At 35.5% G+C, this 22,768-nt stretch overlaps 1 protein-coding gene across 3 annotated transcripts in view; it reads left to right on the top strand.

Moving 5' to 3' along the window:
• The window catches only part of LOC145980102 (eukaryotic translation initiation factor 2-alpha kinase 1-like), an 82,648-nt gene extending 70,426 nt beyond the window's left edge, over window positions 1-12,222 (top strand). For 2 of the 3 annotated variants that reach the window (XM_083113106.1, XM_083113105.1), the window contains 5 exons: window positions 447-516; window positions 1,403-1,585; window positions 2,130-2,291; window positions 6,599-6,733; window positions 9,568-12,222. In XM_083113106.1, coding sequence (XP_082969232.1) covers window positions 447-516; window positions 1,403-1,585; window positions 2,130-2,291; window positions 6,599-6,733; window positions 9,568-9,657 — 640 coding nt within the window. In that variant the 3' untranslated portion in view covers window positions 9,658-12,222. Of the gene's footprint in view, window positions 1-446; window positions 517-1,402; window positions 1,586-2,129; window positions 2,292-4,907; window positions 4,950-6,598; window positions 6,734-9,567 lie in introns of those variants that run through there. The other variant, XM_083113107.1, reaches the window with a different exon arrangement.
• The last annotated feature ends 10,546 nt before the right edge of the window (window positions 12,223-22,768 follow it).

Below are 22,768 nucleotides of genomic sequence, written 5' to 3'. Positions count from 1 at the left end.
GGCCTTCACTCATTTTCATTATTCTATCCCCCACTTTGCAGTAACCATTATCCCAAACAGTTTGCAGAGCTTTCACAACACGTTCTCCATCCCATTCTCCTATTTCTTGTCCCATCCTCTTACTAACAATTTCCACTATGTTTTATGTATTGACCCTGTCTGGGAGTGTGTATATATAAGATGATGTTTTGTAATTTTCATCATTCTAGTGTGAATATTCCTCTGAAAAAGACCCTGTTAGAAGGTAGAAACGTTACCTTTTTAGTGTATATATTTTTTATACAATAAATTCTGCCTTGGTCAGTATTTTAATGTTTTATTAACATGGAAGCAAGGTTTAACAGTGTTACCATAGCTCTTTAAGTGAAACTTGTTCTTAATTGTATATTAAGCTGACAAATTCTACATTTCACATCTAATAACATACTTTCATTTCATTTTGACAGTGGGCCCTCAAAACCTAGTGAGATGACTCCAAATGATCGAAGAGTGTGTGAGAAATGTTATGTATCCAAGGTATGTAATACATAAAATAACTAATACATTCAGTTAGATTGCCAAATCTTCTCTGCTTCATGCATTGTATACACAATATACACAATGTTGATCTTGAAACAGAATGCACACAGTTCTACGACTTGCCTGGGCATGGGTATTCTTTGTGTATCCCTTCATCAATTTCATATCATCATCACTCATCCTCATCTTCGCGATTAGCCAAAAGTGCAGAAATGCAAAGTAAAATAAACAAATCAATCAATCAATTGAAACAGAAAGTCTCCATTTCACATTTTTTCAAATCACCAGTTAATTAATATATACTGATATATTAACTAGTGATGCAAAGAAGTTTGGGAAATGGAAACATTTTGTGCTGTGTATATCAACTAATGATGCCAACAAAGAGTTTGTAATATGTTGAAAACTTTTTTTTTAAAAGTTTTATGCTACATTATACATATTAATAATATACATTAGAGTGGTCCCCAGTTATGTGGACACAAGTGGTTCAGATCCCACTTTAAACTGTAGGTCCAGTCCCAATTAGCCTTATTGTGCATAAAGTGGACTTAAAACACAAAATCAAATCAAATCAGTTATGTGGGGGAAAAAAATAAAAAAATGTTTTTAGTAGATTGAACATTTTTAACAGCATAACCTTTCTAAAAGCATTACATATTGACAAAATTCCCTTTTGTACTGCTGCTGTGAGTTTTGAGAACCACCCACCCTAATATGCATATAAATAGTACTATTTACAATACATTGTATTATAGTTCATTTGAAAAGAAAATGTAAAAGAAAAGAAAACAAAATCAGCCTTTTTTATTATTATTTACTCAAATGTCTTTTTAAATGCTACACATGCAATGTTTTACAGTTAAATTATTTTCATTTTCAGTATTGCTTATACATAAGGATGAAAGTTTATTCAAGAACCTTGCAGGAGTTGATTTCGGACATGGACAAAACATTTGTTGGCACTGCAAATGGATACAAGAAAGCTCCCACCAGACTATTTCACAAAATTGCCCTTGGATTGCAATGTATTCATAGAAAGGGATTCATTCATGCTGATATGCATGTAAGTTTGCAATTATTCCTTATTTAATAGTTCACTGACTTTTTCCCTTAATACATGAATTAATTATTTGATTGTCAACTGTCTTCTTTTCAAATTCTATCTGCAGTGTTGTGTGAGGATAATGCAGAGGAGAGTCACTCAGAGGAAAAGCAACACACTATATATTGTATTCATGCACTACATTTTTTTATAATGAACTTTTTTCAATAGAAATACAAAAAAGAACATAGAGAGTATTAAGATGTGCGATACAAATAAAGAATTTGACAGAAAAGAAAGAAAAAGGGAAGGAATTAATAACAATAAACATAAAATAAATAAAGCTGATACAGGGTGTTAATTGTTAATAGTTTTAAAGTAATTGCAACAACTTAAGCACTGTTAACTTGAGTGGAAAACACATAGGTGTAAAATTATTTAGCCTGGTATGCTGTAACAATAACTTTCAAGTTGCTTTATTTGTATTGAATTAATGGTATTACTTTTAACAACATACAATGTGAAACAATAAGAAGAATTACTTTATTTCAATATTATTTTGCAGGATAAAAACATCCTTGTAGAAGAAACTGATGGAGGAGATATATGTCCAAAGATAACAGATTTTGGCTTAGCTAGACCAAACACTAAGACTGTTATCTCTCCATACTTTGGAGTGTTGCCTTTCAGAGCTCCGGAAACACGTAATGGATTCATATATCAAGCAGTAAGTTGGTATTAATTATTCTTCATTGCATAATAAAAATTTATGTATTTTTGTTATTTAGCATCACTTTTCTGCCACCATTGACTAATTCTGATGATAAATGAATGATGAATACATGAAATTGGTGAAGGGACATTCACAAAGAACATCCATGCCAGGCTGCGACTTGAATGAAAGATCAAAATTTGACCACATAGCATCTTCAATAAACATTTAATAGAAATGTGTTGATGTACATATTTTACTGGCACTGTGAACTGATAGTGTACCACACGAAGCTTTCCTGGCAATGAATGATGGAAACATTCTCTCTCTTTCTCACAAGCAGGCGAGTTGAGGAAAAAAGAATTCCAACATTCAATCAATGAGAGACATAGAATAGATTTCTGCAAAACAGTACTTCAAGCAAAATCTTCAAACTACTGGGATGGCATCATCAAGGACGCAATAGCCATTCATGGGGAAAAACTTGACACAGGTTCGAACAGGACCCTGTCGTCACCTTATAATCAAGGGGTCCTGGGTTTGAAACCTGGTGGAGGCACATAGTGGTTCGGATCCCACTTTAAACTGTAGGTCCAGTGCCAATTAGTAGTCTTTCTGCGCATAAAGTGGACTTAAAACACCAACTCAATCAATCAATCGAACTGAACCCAATCTTTCTAGTAATAGTCACCAAGCCGTGCAGGTGCAGCAGACATGGCTCCCGATTGCTCTGCCATCTTCATTGGGTACCTCCATCTACAAAAACATACATGCTGGGTTGACTTTCACAGGGTGACCACTCTACAATCTTGATAAAATTCAAGTATAATTCCCGGTTTTCAAGGGGAACTTTCAAAAAAATTCAATGGTACAACCAGGTGTTTTCTCAAATTAAACCTTATGTCTTACCGCCTCTCACCAACCACACACATACACATATATTAACAATATAGAAGTTCTGTGAAATTCTAATTTATCCCAAAATTCTAATTAAATTCAATTAAACTATATATATATATATATATATATATATATATATATAAAGTGAAAGAGGAGAGAGAAAATACCATCACGAAAATTCGAATTTTTTCTTTGTCCGGTGAGTGTTTCCTCTCTCCTCTTTCACTTTATATTTAGCCCTTGTGGCCCTCCTTCCTTTTATATATATAATTTAAGGTGCAGAATTTATGTTTGACATTTCACATACTCAGACTCGAAAATACATCTACAAACACAAGTCACAAATGTTACGCGATATATTCATCTACAAAAAGCTGTTAATTGTATAAGAATTTCAAACTCAGATTTACCTAATCAACTTCAAGATATCTTGCAATAATCTTCCGTCTGTCAGAAAGATTGTTCTGCAAATGATGACCAACAAAGCAAACGGATTGAGAGAATTATGTTTTATTTTCCACACAGCTTTCTTTTCTTTTCCTGCCTCAATAAAAATAAAATATAAACTGAGAAAAACTTTTTGTGAGGTCATTAAAAATATGTACAAATTCAATTGGATTTGTATTAATATAAGTTCATGTCTATGGAGAAAAATTCATGTAGAATTCACGTATAATTCCCGAAGCCAGTAATTTATGTAATTCCCGGAATTCAAGGAATTCCTGGTGAGAAGCCACCCTGTTTCAGCACTGCATGTCTACCCTGAAAACGAGTGACGTTAGCACTCAAAATCTTGGAATCCTTTCCACAACTCACTTGATCGATAGCCCAAGATAATGTTTTCATGATAGTGTACCAATTTAGACATGAGTGCAGAATTTTCTTAATATACATAACCCCACTAATATATAACTCACTAAATTTGTTTCAAAGAAACTGCATTATTATGTTTTCCCCCTCACATTGGTCGCACATCACACCCTCCCTACCACTTACACATTTCGATAAGCCTGGCGAGAGAACCACACAGTAGCGGGTTCTGCCTATTCGCACGTGCACACCCGAATCAATCTGCAATGCAAATATTTTTTTATTCTAGATATTCACTGAATACCGTCTCCTTCAAAACATAGAATGTTCCCACGGTACTTCACCTGCTGCGCTTCATCGGACGTCAGTTGGCTACACTGCGCTTACCAACACAACTCTATTTGTATTCAGGTGGCTGCTGTCTGCATAGAGAAAACTGCAAAATCGGTTCCCTCCTCTGGCTTGTGTCATAGGGAATTGAGGGGGTCTAGTGTGAGAGGGAGCTATGCCACAAATCTTGAAAATTTGAATTTTTGCCATTTTCAGTCTTCTCCTACCATCTGTCATCTATCATGTGAACTACAACTATGTGGTATAGATTCTGCTTGTTCTGCAGCAGATTTTCTGAGTTCTTGAATACGTCCCCATCAGCATTTTGAGTGAGAGAAGGAGCTATGCCACTTACTGATGGTGTCTGCAATAGGAGTGGCAGGTACCAAAATAGGAATGTTACAAATTGGTTTATCAGTTATCAAGTAAAGGAATATTGATAAGAAATGCAATTTTTTCCATTATATCTCTCTTCTTTTATGCGTATACGTGATTTTTTATTTTGTCCCCACATTGCAATAAACATTTTACGTCATTCTTTTGTTTATGTGAATGTTAGTTCTGGTAACCCTGCTTTAAAATATTCCACAGAAACATGGATCCATGTGTATCAGATGTTGTTGAAAGTGGTTGTAAAAAACACATTCGTAACCCAGACAAATGGAAGAGAGTAGTCGTGAAGAGAAAAAGAAACTGTGGAAATGAATACGTGAGTGATAAAACCGGTAAGAAAATAGCAGCTAAGCAACAAGGACCTAGATGTGACTGTGAAAACAAATCAGACGGATCTAACCTCAACTGGTGCAGCTATTCAGTGTTAAACGAAGATTGCAAAAGTACATTATTTTGCGAGTTTTACAAGCTGCAGGAGTACAACATTCAAAATGCATATCTCAATGGTCTTATTGAGCGTAAGGTGTGCAGTTGGGGCTATGCCAAAAAACGCAATGATGTTGGAGTGAGCAGAAGAAAGAACTCATTTGTTTACCATGTGACAACAGTTACTGATACAAAGGTTAGAGTATGTTTAAAAGCGTTTTGTGACATATTTGCATTTTCAAGGAAAAGGGTGGCAACAGCTAGAGGAGACAGGCAAGTATGTAATGTTGGTGAAGCTGTATATAGTGATGGAAGTACTGATGAACTTAATACAACACATCTTGGCATGCCACATATAGATAGATGCGGAAAACATGGCAATGTTAAGCACAAAATGAGTGAAGCCTCATTGGATACTGTCTTCTTCAAAGACACCTATTCTGACATGGAACAGTGGCATGGATTAGAACTCTTCAAGAAGATGCCAGGTTGCCGCGCCAAAAATAGAAGAGATCCTTGTTAAATAAATTACCCTTTGTTATACAAATTATGACTCAACGTAATGCTTTACAAAACTCAATTTATTTCCATTTCTTGTTACAGTGGCATAGCTCCCTCTCTCACTAGACCCCTCAATTCGCACGCATCGAGTCGTGCGTATCTACACTCATGCGCATGTTGAAATCCCATTCCATTCGAGACCGTGTTACACCATGGCAAATTGAGGGATTTTAAAGAGACGTCATCTCACCCACTTTGTTTTGTGCATTGCAGGGGCAAGAAAGAGGGGGTGGGGGAAACTGAAAGTGAAACCTGTGTCTTGCATTGTACACAGTGAAGCAGGAGAAGGAAGTTAGTCTTTCATTTTAACCATTGTTATAACTGTATCTTTAATCAAACTAAAAATAAATGTCTAATGAAGGGAGTGTGTATTCTCCTGAAACGTCACAATGAAAAACTGTGTTTTTATGCTTGTAATAACCGTAGACTATAAGAGAAATAATACTTTCACCTGTATATGAGTCCCACGGCTGTGAAAATTTAAACATTTCCAGCGTCTGGTGAAAGTTTCCAACTTCCTTCTGGCCCTCCTTCCTTTCATCTATATCCTATATCCAATTGGCTTGGAATTGCTTAACTCAAGAAAATGCATTCAATAGTAAAAAAAAAAAAAAAAAATCTCAAAAGAGGCACACCTAAAGAAATGAATAACCCATAATATTCTGTAAGAGACCATCCACAGAAAATTTGTAAAGATATGATATGATTTCTGTGTGCTTTGATAAAACATGCCAAGACTTTCACCTCAAAATAATAAAATCACAAAACTCCAGTGAGAAATATCATTATTTATTCATTTATTTGTAATTTTTTGTAGAAAATTATTATAAACCAACTTGAATTATCACTTTTGTTAGATGTGGCAATCAAAAGAAATTAAACAATCTGTTTCTGTATTTCAGTCAGATGTATATAGCCTGGGAGTCATTGCAATCAAATTGCTCTGCAAATGCACAACGGGCCATGGGCTATTGGATTACATAACTAAGATCAAAGATGGCAATCCAGACATTCCATTCATCTGTGATCAAAGAATGGTAAGTTCAGTTGTGAAACTCCTACTTGATTTCAATAACAAACATTCACTTTAATTTAAGTACATTTAGGGTGAGTCTGTAACATTCTACAGGCTGTTCAGCCAAAGATCCAACTTGGACAAAACCAGACTTTTAGTCTCCGGATGGGAGAGGTTCGAACTGAAAAAAAAGCGGTGTTGCCAAATGCAAGATTTTTGCTCAGTCCTAAATTACACGTTCTGCTGTCAACATGCACCCTTCCCTTGCGGTTCAAGGGTAGGGAGAGAATTGGAGACCCATTCCTTTGCTACGGTGACCGTTAGGCTTAGCCGAGCCTTGGTGTTGTTGGGATGCCTTTCCCACCTGTTTTGTTGTCATGCATAAGTTTGGCAAGGCAGAGTACCTCAAGAACTTCCCCTCCCCATGGCAACTAGACCAAGCCGATTGGTTCAAGGGTTCATGTGACCCTCCCTGCCCTTCGACGGAAAAGACAAAAATAGAATTTGAAGTTGGTTCTTTGGCCGGACAGGGAATAGCAGGCTAATATCTTTAAAACTGAACATAAACTGCAAAAATGTTTTTTGTCATCAAATGAGAAAGCAAAGTGCAAGTGGGATGGTATCATTTGTAAATTTGGGTGCCAAAGAATGAGCACTGGGTGATACGAATTTCAAGGTAATTTTTCATGCTTTAGGTATGGATCACCATATTCAAAGGGGTGTCTCATAGATACTTTTCCTACATTCACATTATTGTAATTTTGAAACAAGTGAGGGATGTATTATAAAACTGTATAATAAACTTTGAATGCAAATTTCAAAATTAAGAGTTAGGTGTGTATATACCGTGCTTAAAAAAGTGTTGCATAATGTGATATTTATAGAAGGGAGTACATGGTGGAGGCACAAGTGGTTTGGATCCCACTTTAAACTGTAGGTCCAGGCCCGATTAGCCTTTCTGTGCATAAAGTTAACTTAAAGCAACAAATCAATCAATCAATCAATTATAGAAGGGAGTGGGGTTGCCAGTAAATGAGGCACAAAGAATAAAACATATGTATATTTGATAGTAAAGTCAAAATGTTTTACATTAAACAAGAAAAAGAGTATACAGTAGCACTGTTAAGTGCCTTGTACATGATTAAAGAATCAAGTAATTGAATTGAACACTAAAATTGAAAGTCATTGAACAGCAAAATCTTGAATGGTTTAAAATTGCACATGTTATTTAGAACCGTTCCTAAATAGAAATTCTTGAACCTAACCTTGCATCCAATGAAAAAAATGACGTGGTCTCAGAAGTCATTCCCTTTTAAGTGTTCAATTCAAGGACTTGTTTGCGAGTCAATTGATTGTGTACAAACAGCTTTACAATACAAACCAATATAAACAGGGTGTATATGAGTGTCAGCAGTCTCAACAGCCAATACGGTTGCACTGCTTCCTGGTTTCAGGAACCAATGGTTTTTCCCAAGCATGTATGCACCTCCCTGCATGACGTGGCATGCTTCGCACCAGATTGTCCATTGTATCCTGTGGAGTATGCCCCATTTCTGTACGGGAGCCTTGGTGAGGTATCAGAGAGTCTATGGTGGGTTGGGAGTGATTGACAATGATGGCTCTCTTCAGGAGTCTCCATGCACTTTCGATTCAGTTGAGGTTGGGGAATAAGCTGGACACGGCATGCAATGGATTCTATTTTCCTGCAGGAACTGGGTGATGATAAGGGCACGGTGGTGTCACAATATTTTTTTACTGTAATTTTTCGTATTATTGTATGATATGGTAAAATTTTGACATCACCAAAAATTAACATTACATTGCCCAATCTGAAGAAATTCAGGTTTATTTCTACATGAAACCTGAAATCCCTTAGTAATCTAATTTTTACATGATTATTCTTTAGTTGGGCTAGGATTTTCATGTTTTGCCTATTTCTATGTGAATTATATATAAATTCATGTTATGTAAAAGTAATTCTAAATTAACGTGAAGATATTTTAATAATTTTTCAATCATATTCAGTATATCTTTGCTTCTTGAAGGGATAAGAAATTTTCTTTGTATACAAATTTATTTTCAAAGGTTAAATTTACTTCTCTTGTATTTTGTGTGTTTGTTATTTAGCATTGTGTATCTGCCACTTTTGGCTAATCGTGTTGATGATAATGAGTGATGATTCAATGAAATTGATGAACGGATACTCACAATTAAGAACTTTGGTGACAAGTCTGAAGGTTTACCACTTAATGTGTCACCAAGCTGGCCTACGTTTGAGCATATGTTACTTATATTTGGAAGAAAATAAATTAGGCCTTCTACTTTGTATTTGTTTCTTCTATGTTGTTTACTCACAGTGCACCCCATGAAGAATGCTATGAAAAAACATAATTTATTAATTAGAAATTTATATTGTTGTTAGGCCATATTTCTTCTTTTAGGGCATACTTATTGAAATTTTAGATCGTAAGGGCATTTCTTATTTTGCATATTTTCATGATTGTTATGTCATACAAATCCTATCCTTTATTAGATTGCAACTAAAACTGCACATTTAAAACTTATAACTATTCGAAATAATTTAAATTGCTATAATGTTCTAATTCCACAGAACTAAGCACCAGTGGTTCAGTTGAGGGGATCTGGTTGTCAAACTGGAGACCTAGGTGGGAGCCTCTAATAAATATATATATGGGGGAGCAGAGCATGGTGCTGATCACATCACCTCTACAATGACCAAGACCGTGAGTGTGCTCTGCCTCCACATGCCACCCTCTGAGACTTAATTGCTTGATGCAATGTGCAGGGGAAGGAAATTATAAATTTAATTTAAATGCTATATATTTTATTTTTCAGGTGGACTTGCTGAGGAGCATGCTCTGCGAAGGCCAAGATGCCAGACCGTCAATTCAGGAAGTGGTGACGATGCTAGAAGAGATCATGTAGATGGACTAGCCGATTTGACTTGCGGACGTTATACATAATCATATACATTGCATGGAGCGGTTACTTCAACATGCTTTTGTTTACATATTGCTCCATGATGAACAGCAGTTTTAATGTAACTGGTCTCGAGAGCATATTGATCATGTGCTCTTGAGGCCAAATTGTGTTAAATTCTACTGTGAGCGTGAAACATATTTTAGCAAGTACTCGTGAAAAGTAAACCGTAACATGTACGTAATTGCACTAAAAAAAAAGCAACTTAAACGTGTAATTGGTGAAGAAATATTACAAAATTATTGATTGTATAGAAAATAAATATATTGCGCTCACTTGTGTGGTTAGGTTTTAGCTTATTGACGTTTGAGCTCATTGCGAGAACTTTCCTCATAGGCATCTCTTGGTTATTTTCTTTGTTCCAAAATAAACACAACCAAATAATTTTAAAACTGCATTTGTGTGATCATCTTCACTGTTTCACAGTCACAAAAGTTTCCCTCTTTTGTTTACATGAATGAAACTATGGGTTGTGGTGCTGGAGTTCCTTTTGTATCAATTGCAGGTTTATACGACTTTCTTGCAAGTTCTCATCTCTATCATAACATTCCAAAAGTGATAAAACAAATTCCTACATACTCAGAAATCTTTTATATACTATAATGTTTATCAATTTATCAAAACGGGAAGTCATGTTCCTCAGCCAAGCTTTTCTGTAAATTACAATTTGCAGATGATTCTTGTTTATTGTCAATCCCCTACTTCCAGTAGAGGAATCACCTGGTAATTAAGAGATCCCTGGTTTGCTAACTAATAGGGGGCACATTTCTGTAGTTCGTAAGCAGTAGGTCTAGTCGTGATTAGCTTAGCTGATTCGTCTAGTTGTGATTAGCCTATATGCGAATAAAGTACACTTAAAAAACTTTGCCCTTCCAAGGTATGGTTACATCTTTAAATATCAGAAAAGGACCAGAACGAAATCCTTAGATTACATTATTTTTATGAACATGATCGATATGATATCTTTATAGGAGAGCTAACCCGATACCATTTGAACCGATACCGATGCTCTAGTCAATTCCAATGGATAATGATGCTTCAAAATTTTAAAAATTAAAAGTTCTTCAAAATATTGATTAATGTTAGTGGGTCAGCGTTTCACTCCAATTATAAGAACCAATTTACCAGAGCTTTCCTTTAAAATATTAAAAAAATTACATCAGAATATAGGAATAGCTGTTATGTAATCACAAAATACATTTTTTTCACATAATATTGGTACAAAATCAATGGAAACATTGAATTTTGCATAACTTCCAGGATAATTAGAGCCATAGAGCATCACATGGCATTTTTGCAGCCACCGCGAATGATCAATACACAAGAAAGGTATTGGCCGGTATCTGTAAAAATAAAAAAGTCCAACCAATATTTTCCAATTCCGATACATCAGCATCGGTATCGGCTCTGCCCTACTTTTTAGTTATCGACTGGTAGGTTCACTATTACTAACTTGCTCGTGGTTCAGCTGTACTCGAACATCCTGAGTGAGATTTGTTCACTTAATTTTAAACATTGCACAAAGGTGATCAGCACTTTGTGGATTGTGAATTTTATATAAAACACTAATGTAAAAAAAAAATGTATAATTTGTTTGAAGTTTCGACACAAATATACATATAACTTTGTCAAGATCAAAGGATGGGCCTCTCCATTGCCATAGTGGTAACGTCGTTGCCTTGTAGTCAAGGGGTCCCGGGTTCAATACCTGGCGGATGCTTATGGTGGTTCAGATCCAACTTTAAACTGTAGGTGCAGTCCCAATTAGCCTTGCTGTGCATAAAGTGAACATAAAAATAAAAACAAAAAAGAAGAAAAATCAATTCAACAAAGGATGATTTAAAAAGAAATAAAATTAAAATTTAATCATACCAATCGGATTACTTTGTTCTGTTATAGTTCCAATTCTTGCTCTCTTTTACAATTTCTTATACACTGTTACAGTTTGAAATTATTCTTTGCAAATTACAAACAAATTAGTGTGTTTAATAGATTGCCTTTTCCTATAATTCGTATTCATATACATATATTTTGCAGCAGCATTTGCCAAGTGGGGGGGGGGGGGGTTGGGGCATAACCTCCTGCTTTGGCCCAGCATTTCAATAAAAGAAAGTCAAATTCAGAAAAAAAAGTCAAAATATGTGGCTGACAACTGAAAAAGCTAGATGTAAACCTCCTTTAACAAATTTTCTGAGCGTACTACTAATGAGGAAAGTTGGTCAATGATCCTGAAATATCAGAAAGCTAATAAATTTAAAATATATGATAATGGTAATGTATGCAGATTAGATTATAAGAAATATTTGTAGCTGAGTCGTTAGTTTGTGAAGAAGTGTAAACTGTTAGTGGACTTGGCACATTTTAAGTTGGAATTACTGTATGAGTTATATTAAGTGGTTGATTATAATAGAATGATGATGTATGCGTACTATATGATGATTGCTGTTTCGATATGTTTATGTGCAGCAGGAAGTGTTACTTCTTATTAAATAAAGAAGAACTTTCTTTCAAGTGGCAGAATTTTTAATATAATGTGAATTAGGACAGTTCCGATGCTTCAGTATCAGCGGATAGCTTCTTGGATTTTGTTCATTTCAATGGGTTCGCAAAAAATGTCCCACAACACTGTGAAAAACTAGATGTTTAATATTCCACTCAATATTTTAAAGCAAAATTGTGGCAGATTGCAGCAAAATACTTGGATAAATATCGGTTCAGCCCTGATGTGAATTTATAATATTAAGTATTTTTTGTCTATAACTTTTAGGGCTATTTACCTAGGTAAGAGGATAATGGTTAAGTTAAACGGGCATTGTGTACTTTACAATTTCCAGTTGAATCCATTTTTGTTGTACATTCAAGGATATTTTGCCAAATTACCAGATTTTGAAGTAAATAATTGAATATAAATTCACAACATGCACAAAATTAATTGGCATAGTAAGCAAGTAGGAATCGTTGCCCAAAAGGCATAAAGGAATAATTGAATTCAGTGACACATACCAAAAAGTATTTCATACAAATGTTGTTTGAATTTAAGAGACCTATCAAAGGAGGTGTCATCCAATCCTAGTAATCCAATCACCAAAGTAACCATGCATTTTTGAAAACTGGAGTTGACAATTAGTGAAATATATTATCTGTTTCATTACATTCTGTATAAAATTTACAGTGAGGTACCAATGCTTATTTACTAGCTTTTACCTACCTGCCTTGGTGGATATATAAGATATATAAGAAATGGTGCAACATTTAGTGTGTAAGTTGCTGAAAATATTATGGGAACTGGAATATTATAAAGATTATTAAAAAAAGAATTGTATGCAACCAATTATGTAAGAGATGTTTCATTAATTCATTAATTAAAAATATGCTTGTGATTCATATAATGAAATTACACTTCAAGTGTGTGTGTGTGTGTGTGTGTGTGTGTGTGTGCCTGTTAAAGCACAATATTTTAAAATTTATTGCACTTAATAAAGTTGACATTCCAAATTGCATTTTGTGAATTTACTTTGTATTTACTTGAAACATTTGACATTCCAAATTGATTTTTGTGAATTTACTTTGTATTTACTTGAAACATTTGACATTCCAATTTGCTTTTGTGAATTTCTTTTACAGAAATATATCACGTAATTAATTTGATAGTTTTATTTCTCATTACACCTTAATATAGTTTCTGTTAAGACGTAGCCTCTATGGTCTTAAATTCACAAATATCTAGCTTCCAAACACCTACTGACATCCAAAGCAAACTATCACTTGAGCATGCTATTTCTCATGTTCCAATAATAATTTAAAGCAAAAACTTAGAGTTATGAGGAATAAAGAAAATATTCTGCATACCTGTTGAACAAGGTCCATCTTCAACCACATGCCATCATGATGTTTTGTACAAGAAAGGATCTGGTAAAAGAAGTACAGATATTACTTCTAAAAGAAAAATAACACATCTGCACTATGGATGAGCATAGAAACAATAAAAAAATTACAAAATGGAAAAATGAGTTCACAATCTGAATGATGTATTCACCAGAGAGTTCTAATGTATTTTGCCTTAGATTAAGAAACTGCATTCTTAGAAAAATATATAAAAATCACTCTCCTGAATTTTATTTACATCTTCATAAAGACAGTGAAAAGAAAAAGCTACAATGTTGTAAGTTAGTTGGAGGCTATTTGTACTGTAATACTAACACAAAATTAATGAAAATACGTAAGAAAAATCAATAAATTTCTCAAAAATGGCACCCAAATTATGCACAAAAAGTAGTGTTTGTAATTCATTTTGGTAACGTCTCAGATTGTTTGATTTTTTTTTCAAATTCTCCTAGCAGAAAGGCTAATTATCGTAGAATTTTGGAAATCATTGTCATACGAAATTTGAACCTTCCTTAAAATACTGACCACTGTTTGGATTCGAAAAAGTTATTTCTGTTGAAGAAAAACAACTTAAATATTTCCTTACGCAAGCATGCGCGCTTTCCATGGACAAGGTAATCTCCGTTGACAGCAAGTATATAGTACAGGGTGGGTCAAAAGTCGCAATACACCTAAATAAAAGAAGCCACTGTGGGGATAGGTGTCAGTGAGTGTTGGATATGCGTGTTGAGGGTGGGGGAAAACTTTATGATGAGGTTGATCTTGACGGCCGCCATCTTGGATTCAACTTCATTTTTTTAAATGGGAAGGGGGTCGTGTGACACATAATTTTAGGCTAGAATTTTGTCAGGAATTAAATGGTGTTGTCCATTTTGACGTATCTTTATTCGTGTAGGAGTTACAAAGGTTTCTTTTTTTAAGTTTTGAAAAGTGGCACACTTTACATGATGTGTTCGATGTGGCCTCCTTCATGCTGGACAGTCATTTCCATTCTCTTCTGCCACTCCGTATGCACACGTAACAGGACATCTGGTGTAATAGCCGCACATGCATCAATGATCCGCTGTTCCAGGTGGCGAAGATCATTGATTTTGACCGCATACACCATGGCTTTGAGGTGGCCCCATAGGTAAAAGTCCAGGGGATTGAGATCGGGGGATCTTGCAGGCCCCTCCACTGGACCTCGACGGCCAATCCAGCGCTGTGGAAACTGTTCGTTGAGTAATCCACGTACCTGCAGACCGTAGTGAGGTGGTGCCCCGTCGTGCTGAAACCATAAGGGGAAGTCAACATCCTCCGTCGCTACGGATGAGAACACCAGCTCCTCCAACATCTCGTTGTAGCTGTCGGAATTCAAATTGTTGTGGATGAACACAGGACTAATAACCCGTGTTCCCCAGATCCCGCACCACACCATGACTTTGGTATGTCCAACAGTAGAATCAAAAATACTTAAGAGCTATTAATTTATTCATAACGACGCTCGGCTGTTGTTATTCTGTCATTTTTAATTATGATTAATGGTTTTTTTTTATTCCTTATCGAGGGGAGACGCTATTGTTAATTAATCAAGCGCCACGTGTCGGGGGTGGAGGAGGAGATGAGTCATCGATGACTCATGCACACGTGTGAGTTTGAAATTAATGGTTTTCCATTAGTGCACAAAAGATACTATTATGTATTCCGTTTTTACCCTAACCTAACCCTATTGTTGTATTTTATATATGCGTTTCTGCCGGATATGAGTCATGAGTGCTTTATGCACACGGGGGAGTTTGGAATTAATGGTTTTCCATTAATGTACAAAATACACTATTGTGGAGTTCCTTTTTTACCCTAACCTAACTCTATTGTTGTATTTTATATATGCGTTACAGCCGGATATGAGTCACAGATGATTTATACAGACGTGGGAGTTTGGATTTAATGGTTTTTCCATTAATGTACAAAATACACTATTATGGAGTTCGTTTTCGGACTATTCTAACACTATTGTTGTACTTTATATATGTGTTTCAGCCGGATATGAGTCACGGATGATTTATACAGTCGGGGTACTTGAAGTTAATGGTTTTTCCATTAATGTACAAGCCATTTGATGGCGTCAGGCAAGGTTTCCAGGCGTCGATGACGTCATGTGGCGCCGGTGCTGGATTATATTAGCTATAATGGACATTTCCACTTTGACATGAAAAACGTTTTAAATCCATTCATTTTACAGATAATGACACAAACTTGAGATGAGCAAAATATCTCGGCGATATTTGTTTTGGTTCTCGAGAAACACGCCTTCAAACACCGCTGAAATTCACCTCCTACGTCACGGATTTGAAAACGTTCTCTCCACAGACACGAGGACCTCTGACGTCATCCCTTAGAAATGCGTGCAGGCAGGGCTTCTGCTCGTCCCACCCGTTAACTTAGCATGAGCCGCGGAAGCGACAGCAGTCACTTGTTACTGCGTAAAACAAGTATCTTGTAACTTCCAGTGCAAAAATCTGTGCTCCATTTCTTGGAGATGAATTATGCCCTAGCAGTATACCAGTATTTACTATAATTCAGCCACTCGGTAGAGGGTTTTCCCATTAAGGTGACAAAGCAAAACTTGTAGCAGTCAATGGCTGAACACGTGAACAGCCTTGTTCATTGCGAATACATAGGTTGGTACTGACTGGCAAGAACTTAATGTTATAGGAATGCCTTTTCTGGAATTACAATTATTTTCGTCATAATATTTTCTTCGCAAATTTTAAGATAATACGTTTAGAACACACTGGTTTACACGCCAATTTCTGCAATATAAGAGGTGATACGGTATAAAAAGGTACGGGGAGTTTTTAAATTTCCTTCGGTAAAAGGTCAGCTTTGTTCAGTTAATATATATATTGCAAATTTTTGTATTTAGCCTACTTTTATGTCGCTATTCCGTCATTTTGTTTAACCGAAACGATGAGAACGCATGGTTAATTTAGTATGTATCTTCTCTAACATCACATTTCTTCCCAATTTTGGCTAATCGCTACAATGAAAATGAATGACTACAAGCTGTATTCGAAGTCGGGGTGCAGGAGGACCCCCCCCCCACACACACACCCACTATACCACCACCACAAACAAGAACAATCTAAGTATCACCCAACCTGCCACGATACGAGACGAACTTTTTCTTCTGTCCCATCTCCTTTTATGAGACGAGATGGAAAATGTCTCGTCTCGTGAGCAACACTAACATTAACAATATAAGCATCCCACTAGCTGTCCCCAAAGTCTAGAACAAACATCCTCCCATGTAACAATTTCCAGTTCAATGAAATGTCACTCACAAGGGAACAGTCATGCCCAGGTCGGGAGTCAAACCTAGAACATGTGACTTCCTCAGATAAATCATGAATTTTGTGTATAATAATTACAACGCCAGTTCATTTCTGGTAATTCTGAATCTGCTGTTTGGTTTGCATATATAAGCAGGATAATATTCAGTTTTCGAGGGCTCGTACCGTTAAAACGAGGAGTCAAAAAAAATATATTAAGAAAGGTTTTTAATTTGCATTTATAATGATAAGTAGGGCTCGGAAGTTGAGGAAAAATCCTTTTCTTTCCTAGTGTCCGAAGACGAGGCCCAACATAATATATGTTCATTTTGGGTCATTGTAGGCCAGAAAAAGGTGGGTTTTATTTGTCCTTTTTTTGCCTTTTTCGGCGTTTTTTGGCTTTTTGGTCTTTTTTAGGTCTTAACGGCTTTTTTCGACTTCACCTTCTTTCGACTACGTTTTTACTGCCCATTCTCAATTCGAATCATCATCAGTTCATCACCTCTTAAACGTCCTTTCTGTAGTAAAGAAATAAAAAAAAGAAAGAAATTTGAACCATCCCTGAAACGAGAGAAAAACATTTTTGGATGACTGAAATAGGATCCGAAGTCCTATTTCTGTAACCCTAGTGTGGTTAGGCCAAATATGATTCTTCAAATATGATTTTTCAAATTATGTTAATCTAAAAAATATGTAATGTCTGGACGAAGTTTTCATATAGTTTTTTCGCACTGTGTGTTCCATACCACCATAATTTTATTTTTTTATTCATTAAATATGTAATTAAAACTGAAGTTATTAATTAATTTGGATCACATTTATACGTCCTTTTTTCCGTTTTTAGGTCCTTTTTTTTTGGTATTTTTAGGTCATTTTATATTAGGTCCTTTTTTGGCAATTTATAGGTCTTCAACTTACGATCCCTAATCATAAGCCTTTGCATACGTTGTTAATTCTATAATTTTCGAGATTTGAGACGAGAACGAGAATCGCCCTCCAAACCGAGACGGATGTTTATAAATCGAGACGAGACTGTCAATGAGACATTTACAAATAAACACGAGACAGACATTTACAACTCTCAACGAGAACGAGACCAAGGCTGCCATGTCTCGTCTCGATAGGATCCTTAGTGGTGAAGTTGTGAACCAACCAATTAATGCGTTCGGGGTAAGGAGATGAGGCGGCTTTTTTCGCAGTACAAAATTCAAAATATATCGTACCATTTCAGTATGGGATATTGTTATGAACATGGGCGTATATATAGTTCACGTGGGGGGGGGGGGTGGATCAACTTTTGGTATGATTAGGGTTGCTTTATTTCGTAAGTGAAAATCCAGGACACTGCTGGCCGGAAGCTTGTTGGGGAGCAGGAGTGCTGGACCCGACAAAGTTATGTGTATGTAGTCACGAAGTCACGCTAGTATTGATACTTTTCTGTTCATCTTGTGTCACTGCGGTTTTAAAAACCAAATATCTTTAAGATGACTCGAGGGGGGAAAAATAACTGATTTGACAGTCTCAATGCAGTTTCTTATCGCAGAAATTCCGAAACTATCAGGAAATTGCAGACATTTGGTCTGCAGTCCCATCTGGTGTGTGGAATTACGTAATTTCCTTCCCATTCGTATCCCGTCTTACGTCTCTAATTTAAGAGAATAAAATAAGTCCGAAGAAATTTTTATGAACAAGCGGATGAACAGGTAACTCTGGCAATTTTACTGAACCAAAGGAGGTGGACCCGTTGAAACCCCCCTTAAATACGCCCTTGGTTATACACATTATTTCCTTGTAATAATTATACATAAACTAAATATTAATATGTACTGTGCAACTGATGTAATCTTCTCAGTGTATTTTCTCTTAATTGCCCAAGAATATTTGATCATAACTTGCGCAACAGAAATGAAACACAAACTGAAATTGCTTTATGGAAAATAAAGTAAAAAAGGCTTTATAAATAAAGTGAATGTGAAAATTCTTATTTTGCACTACATAGGTTACGGTAAATTTCGATAAATATAAGTTTAAAATACATATATTTTTGAAAGTTTGGTCAGCAACCAATTTTACAAGCAATATTTTTCGGATGACCTGCGAACACGCACGCAGCTGAACCCTTTCATTATCTTGCACGTGAGCGAGCAGCACGGATATTTCATAGAAATATGATCATTACAAAGCATAGCTTTCCTTTCTCCTATCGCTCCTTCTTCCATTATTTAAATCGGTACAGTGTTCGCTCACCGTGGGCTACCTATCCGGAACTGGACGCTCGAAGCAGACGACAACGAGCTCTCCATAAGGAGTGACGTAGTAACATGGCGGCTGCATGTTTTCAGCGCAACGCTAGGCTCGCAACTTTGGAAGTCTCGTTTCTGCCTTAAACTGGACGCAGAGAAACGCGAGAACTTGCAGGGGTCATTTTTCCAGGGTGTAGTTTTTAAAATTGTTGTAAAAAAAATTGAGTGGAAATGTCCATTAAGGATCTGGATTTACCCGAATTCAACCGGTGTCGATGCGATCTGGGGTAGAAGATATTATAACACAATGTATGGCGTTAGCCTATGTTCGCTTTAAAGGCAAAGAAATTGAACGATGTAGGTTATATGAAAACGAAATATACGGGCAGAATGCATGTTATTAATAATAATTGCTCTTAAAAAAGGGAAGAATACCGCAAGAACCTGTTACGTGGTTGCATTCATCGTCACCCCAAACCGCGAGCGATCATTGACGCGTGAGGGGAGAAACGACTCTATTGTTATGTCCCCCTTACGCGAGCTGAATGGAAGTCAAGTGCCGCCAAATTTTTTACACGCGTGTATTGATTTTCTTTGAGGTTCCCAATTTTATTTTGTGGAAGTAATTTACGCGTTCTTTTTTCTTCCACCTTTTGTAACATTGCAAAGACTATTTGACCTAAGGCGTAAGGAACTTGGCTGAACTAGGAACAATCAGTTCCAGTATCTACAGGTTAAAGTGGATGCGATCCACTATTTGCCCTTATTTCTAGGTTGCGAACCATGGACCCTTTGATTATTGACTTATAAACATCAGGATTCACGTAAAATTGACCAGATGTTTTTACTGTTAGGGCCAATATTTCGCATTTTTTATGTATTTTTACTCAGAAAACGCTATTTGAACGATTCAAGCAAGAGTTTGCATGGCAATTTAGACACACAAACTGTGTTTCTTCAAATTTAGCTGAAGTTTAGGTTTATTTTTTACTCTAATATCACAATTTCTTCTATTCAGGCAACATTTTTTATTAAATTTTGGACTCACAAAGACATTTTTTCAACTTTTAACTTGCTATTTTAAAAAATTATTTCCATTTTTTACTCTAATATCACAATTTCATCTATTCTGGCAGGAGTGTTTATTCCAGTTTAGACTTGCAAAGATAATTTTTTCAACTTCTTTTATTAATTTTTCTATTTATTGCCTTTTGTATCTTATATTTTTTAATTCTGAACTTCGAGTTTTGTTCTTTATTTAAAAAATTTCTCTAATCACTAAGGAAGAAGTACTTTTAAGTAAAACTGTACCCACAAACTTTATTATTACTATTATTATTAGTATTATTATTATTGTTGTTGTTTTTGTTTTGATGTAGTTGTTGAATCTTGTTGTTGTTGTTAGGGTTTATTGACTTCCACTACGCTATTTTTGGTTTGCTTCGTACGAAAGTTTGTTTATTTTAGAGTTTCCTCAGTATTTTCTTACTGCTAGGGTAGGTAAAGTTTCCTAAATATATGAGTAGGGTTCCATATATTCTTGTTCTTGCATGTTTTTCATATGATGTGATCACCACAACTCTCCAAGTGCTTTTACTGCATGTTTCCATTTTATTGAGGCTTAGTAATTCCTAGAGCCACTTTATGCATGAGAGAAAGCTTGAAAATTTCGATCTCAGATAACCGTCAACCTTATGTCAGAGTATTTTTGAGTATATTGTAGACTTATTATGGGCCACTAGAATATCACGGCTTGCTTCATTTTTAAGTATGTTGCGCAGTTATTGTATTTTTGCTTTTGCTTTCTAGATAAACTGTATGAAATGTTTAATATTTGTACTTTTTTTTGCACTTATAAGAGGCCAAACTTTTACTGTAACTAAAATTATTATGTCTCTAAGCACTGAAACCCCTTTACCAAGAGTACTATAACTGAACTTTTATTAATATTGTTTCTTTCATCCCTTAAATATAACAATTTAACAATATAATGACAAATCACAGGACAAGTCGATGTTAGCAGATGACTACGTGGCTCTTAAGTCCACCTGCCAAACTTTTCTTACCATGCTATTTACCCTTATAGTCTTTTATTCGGGGTACGATTCAAGTACTATTGACTTTCTTGAGTGTTTGATTAATACCAGGGGTTATTTGTATCTGTTATGCTGTATTATTCGAGGCTTCTATTTTTTATTCTACAATCACTATATGTCCCTGAGAACTAAATTCCACTGACTGAAGCTTAAAGCTTAGGCTCTACAGCATGTTGAATGGTTAAGCACTGGTCAATATGAATTTTACAGAGGCTAGTAGGAGGCATAGGAACACACGCCAGAGCCTTATTAGCGTGCAAGAAGCACTTTCAGGGAGTACTACGAGGAAACGAAGTTGATTTTTTTGAGTGCTTTACCAGTTACACAGCCAATATTTGCTATTTCAAGTAACTACATGTACCAGAACATTTTACAGCCCAACACTAACTAGACTTCAATTTATACTTTATTAGGTGCTAAATGTAGCAAGAACACTGATTGTACATAGTTGAGAATCCAACTATATAAGGATTTTTTCTATGTATAAGTATATTTTTATTGATTACTAATTTTAACAGACCAATCAGGAAGACGACAAAATTCACTAAACTTAGTACTATAGTGTAGGTGTTTGCATGAAAAGTAGAAATTATAACAACCACAAGATTTCGCTTTTTTTGCTTTTGTGACTAATCGTGACGCTCAGGATGAATGAATGGCCAAAAATCTTAAGGAGTGGATGTATTTTACCACTACAGACGCCTATGTAGAAACACTAGAGTACTGTTAGCTTTCAAAATTGAGGTTATACTGTACTGTTTCTTAAATATTTTGTATTTGGCACGCTTAACAAGTTACACTTATATCCATTTCAGGACAAATATTGCTAAAACTCTCAAATTTACTGTGTACAAGTTGATATTTCTGCTATCAGAGGAATTAATAACCCTATTTTACAAACAAGTGGTATTGTTTACACTTTATTTACTTCAATCTGAGACTAATATTTTACAGTAATTGAATCATTCAGCCCTAGTCAATACTGTACTGCATCAGAAAGTTTGTTATTAATCTAATAAGTATGCTATTTTGTGCTATTCTAACGCAAACGTTGTTTAATTCACTGGTTATAATGCAAACATTTGTACAAATTCGATATATTCAGTACCTTCAAACCAACAATTGTACTTATTTAGCGCATTTCATTTATATTTCTTGTAATTAACTTATGTTTCTTATAATTAACAAACTAAACTAATTACTTCGGCATGTTAAAAACCTTATTTTTAACTATTTCCTATTCTATCAGGTTCTATATTGCTGTTTTTATCAATTTATGTAAGACCACACTCTGGTAAATACACATATATTCTCTTTTATACACACACACGCACGCCACACACACGCACGCCACACACACACACACACACACACACACACACACACACACACACACACACACACACACACACACATTTACACACTTATACGAATATACATCTGACGTTTTTCAATATTTTGCTATGAAGTTTGCATCCACGCTATTCAAACAAGGGCAGGCAATGTAGTATTTACGAGTATT

Source organism: Lepisma saccharinum, chromosome 27 (assembly GCF_977018435.1).
Source record: "Lepisma saccharinum chromosome 27, izLepSacc3.1, whole genome shotgun sequence".
Classification (NCBI taxonomy): domain Eukaryota; kingdom Metazoa; phylum Arthropoda; class Insecta; order Zygentoma; family Lepismatidae; genus Lepisma; species Lepisma saccharinum.
This window is presented reverse-complemented; position numbering and strand designations above follow the sequence as displayed.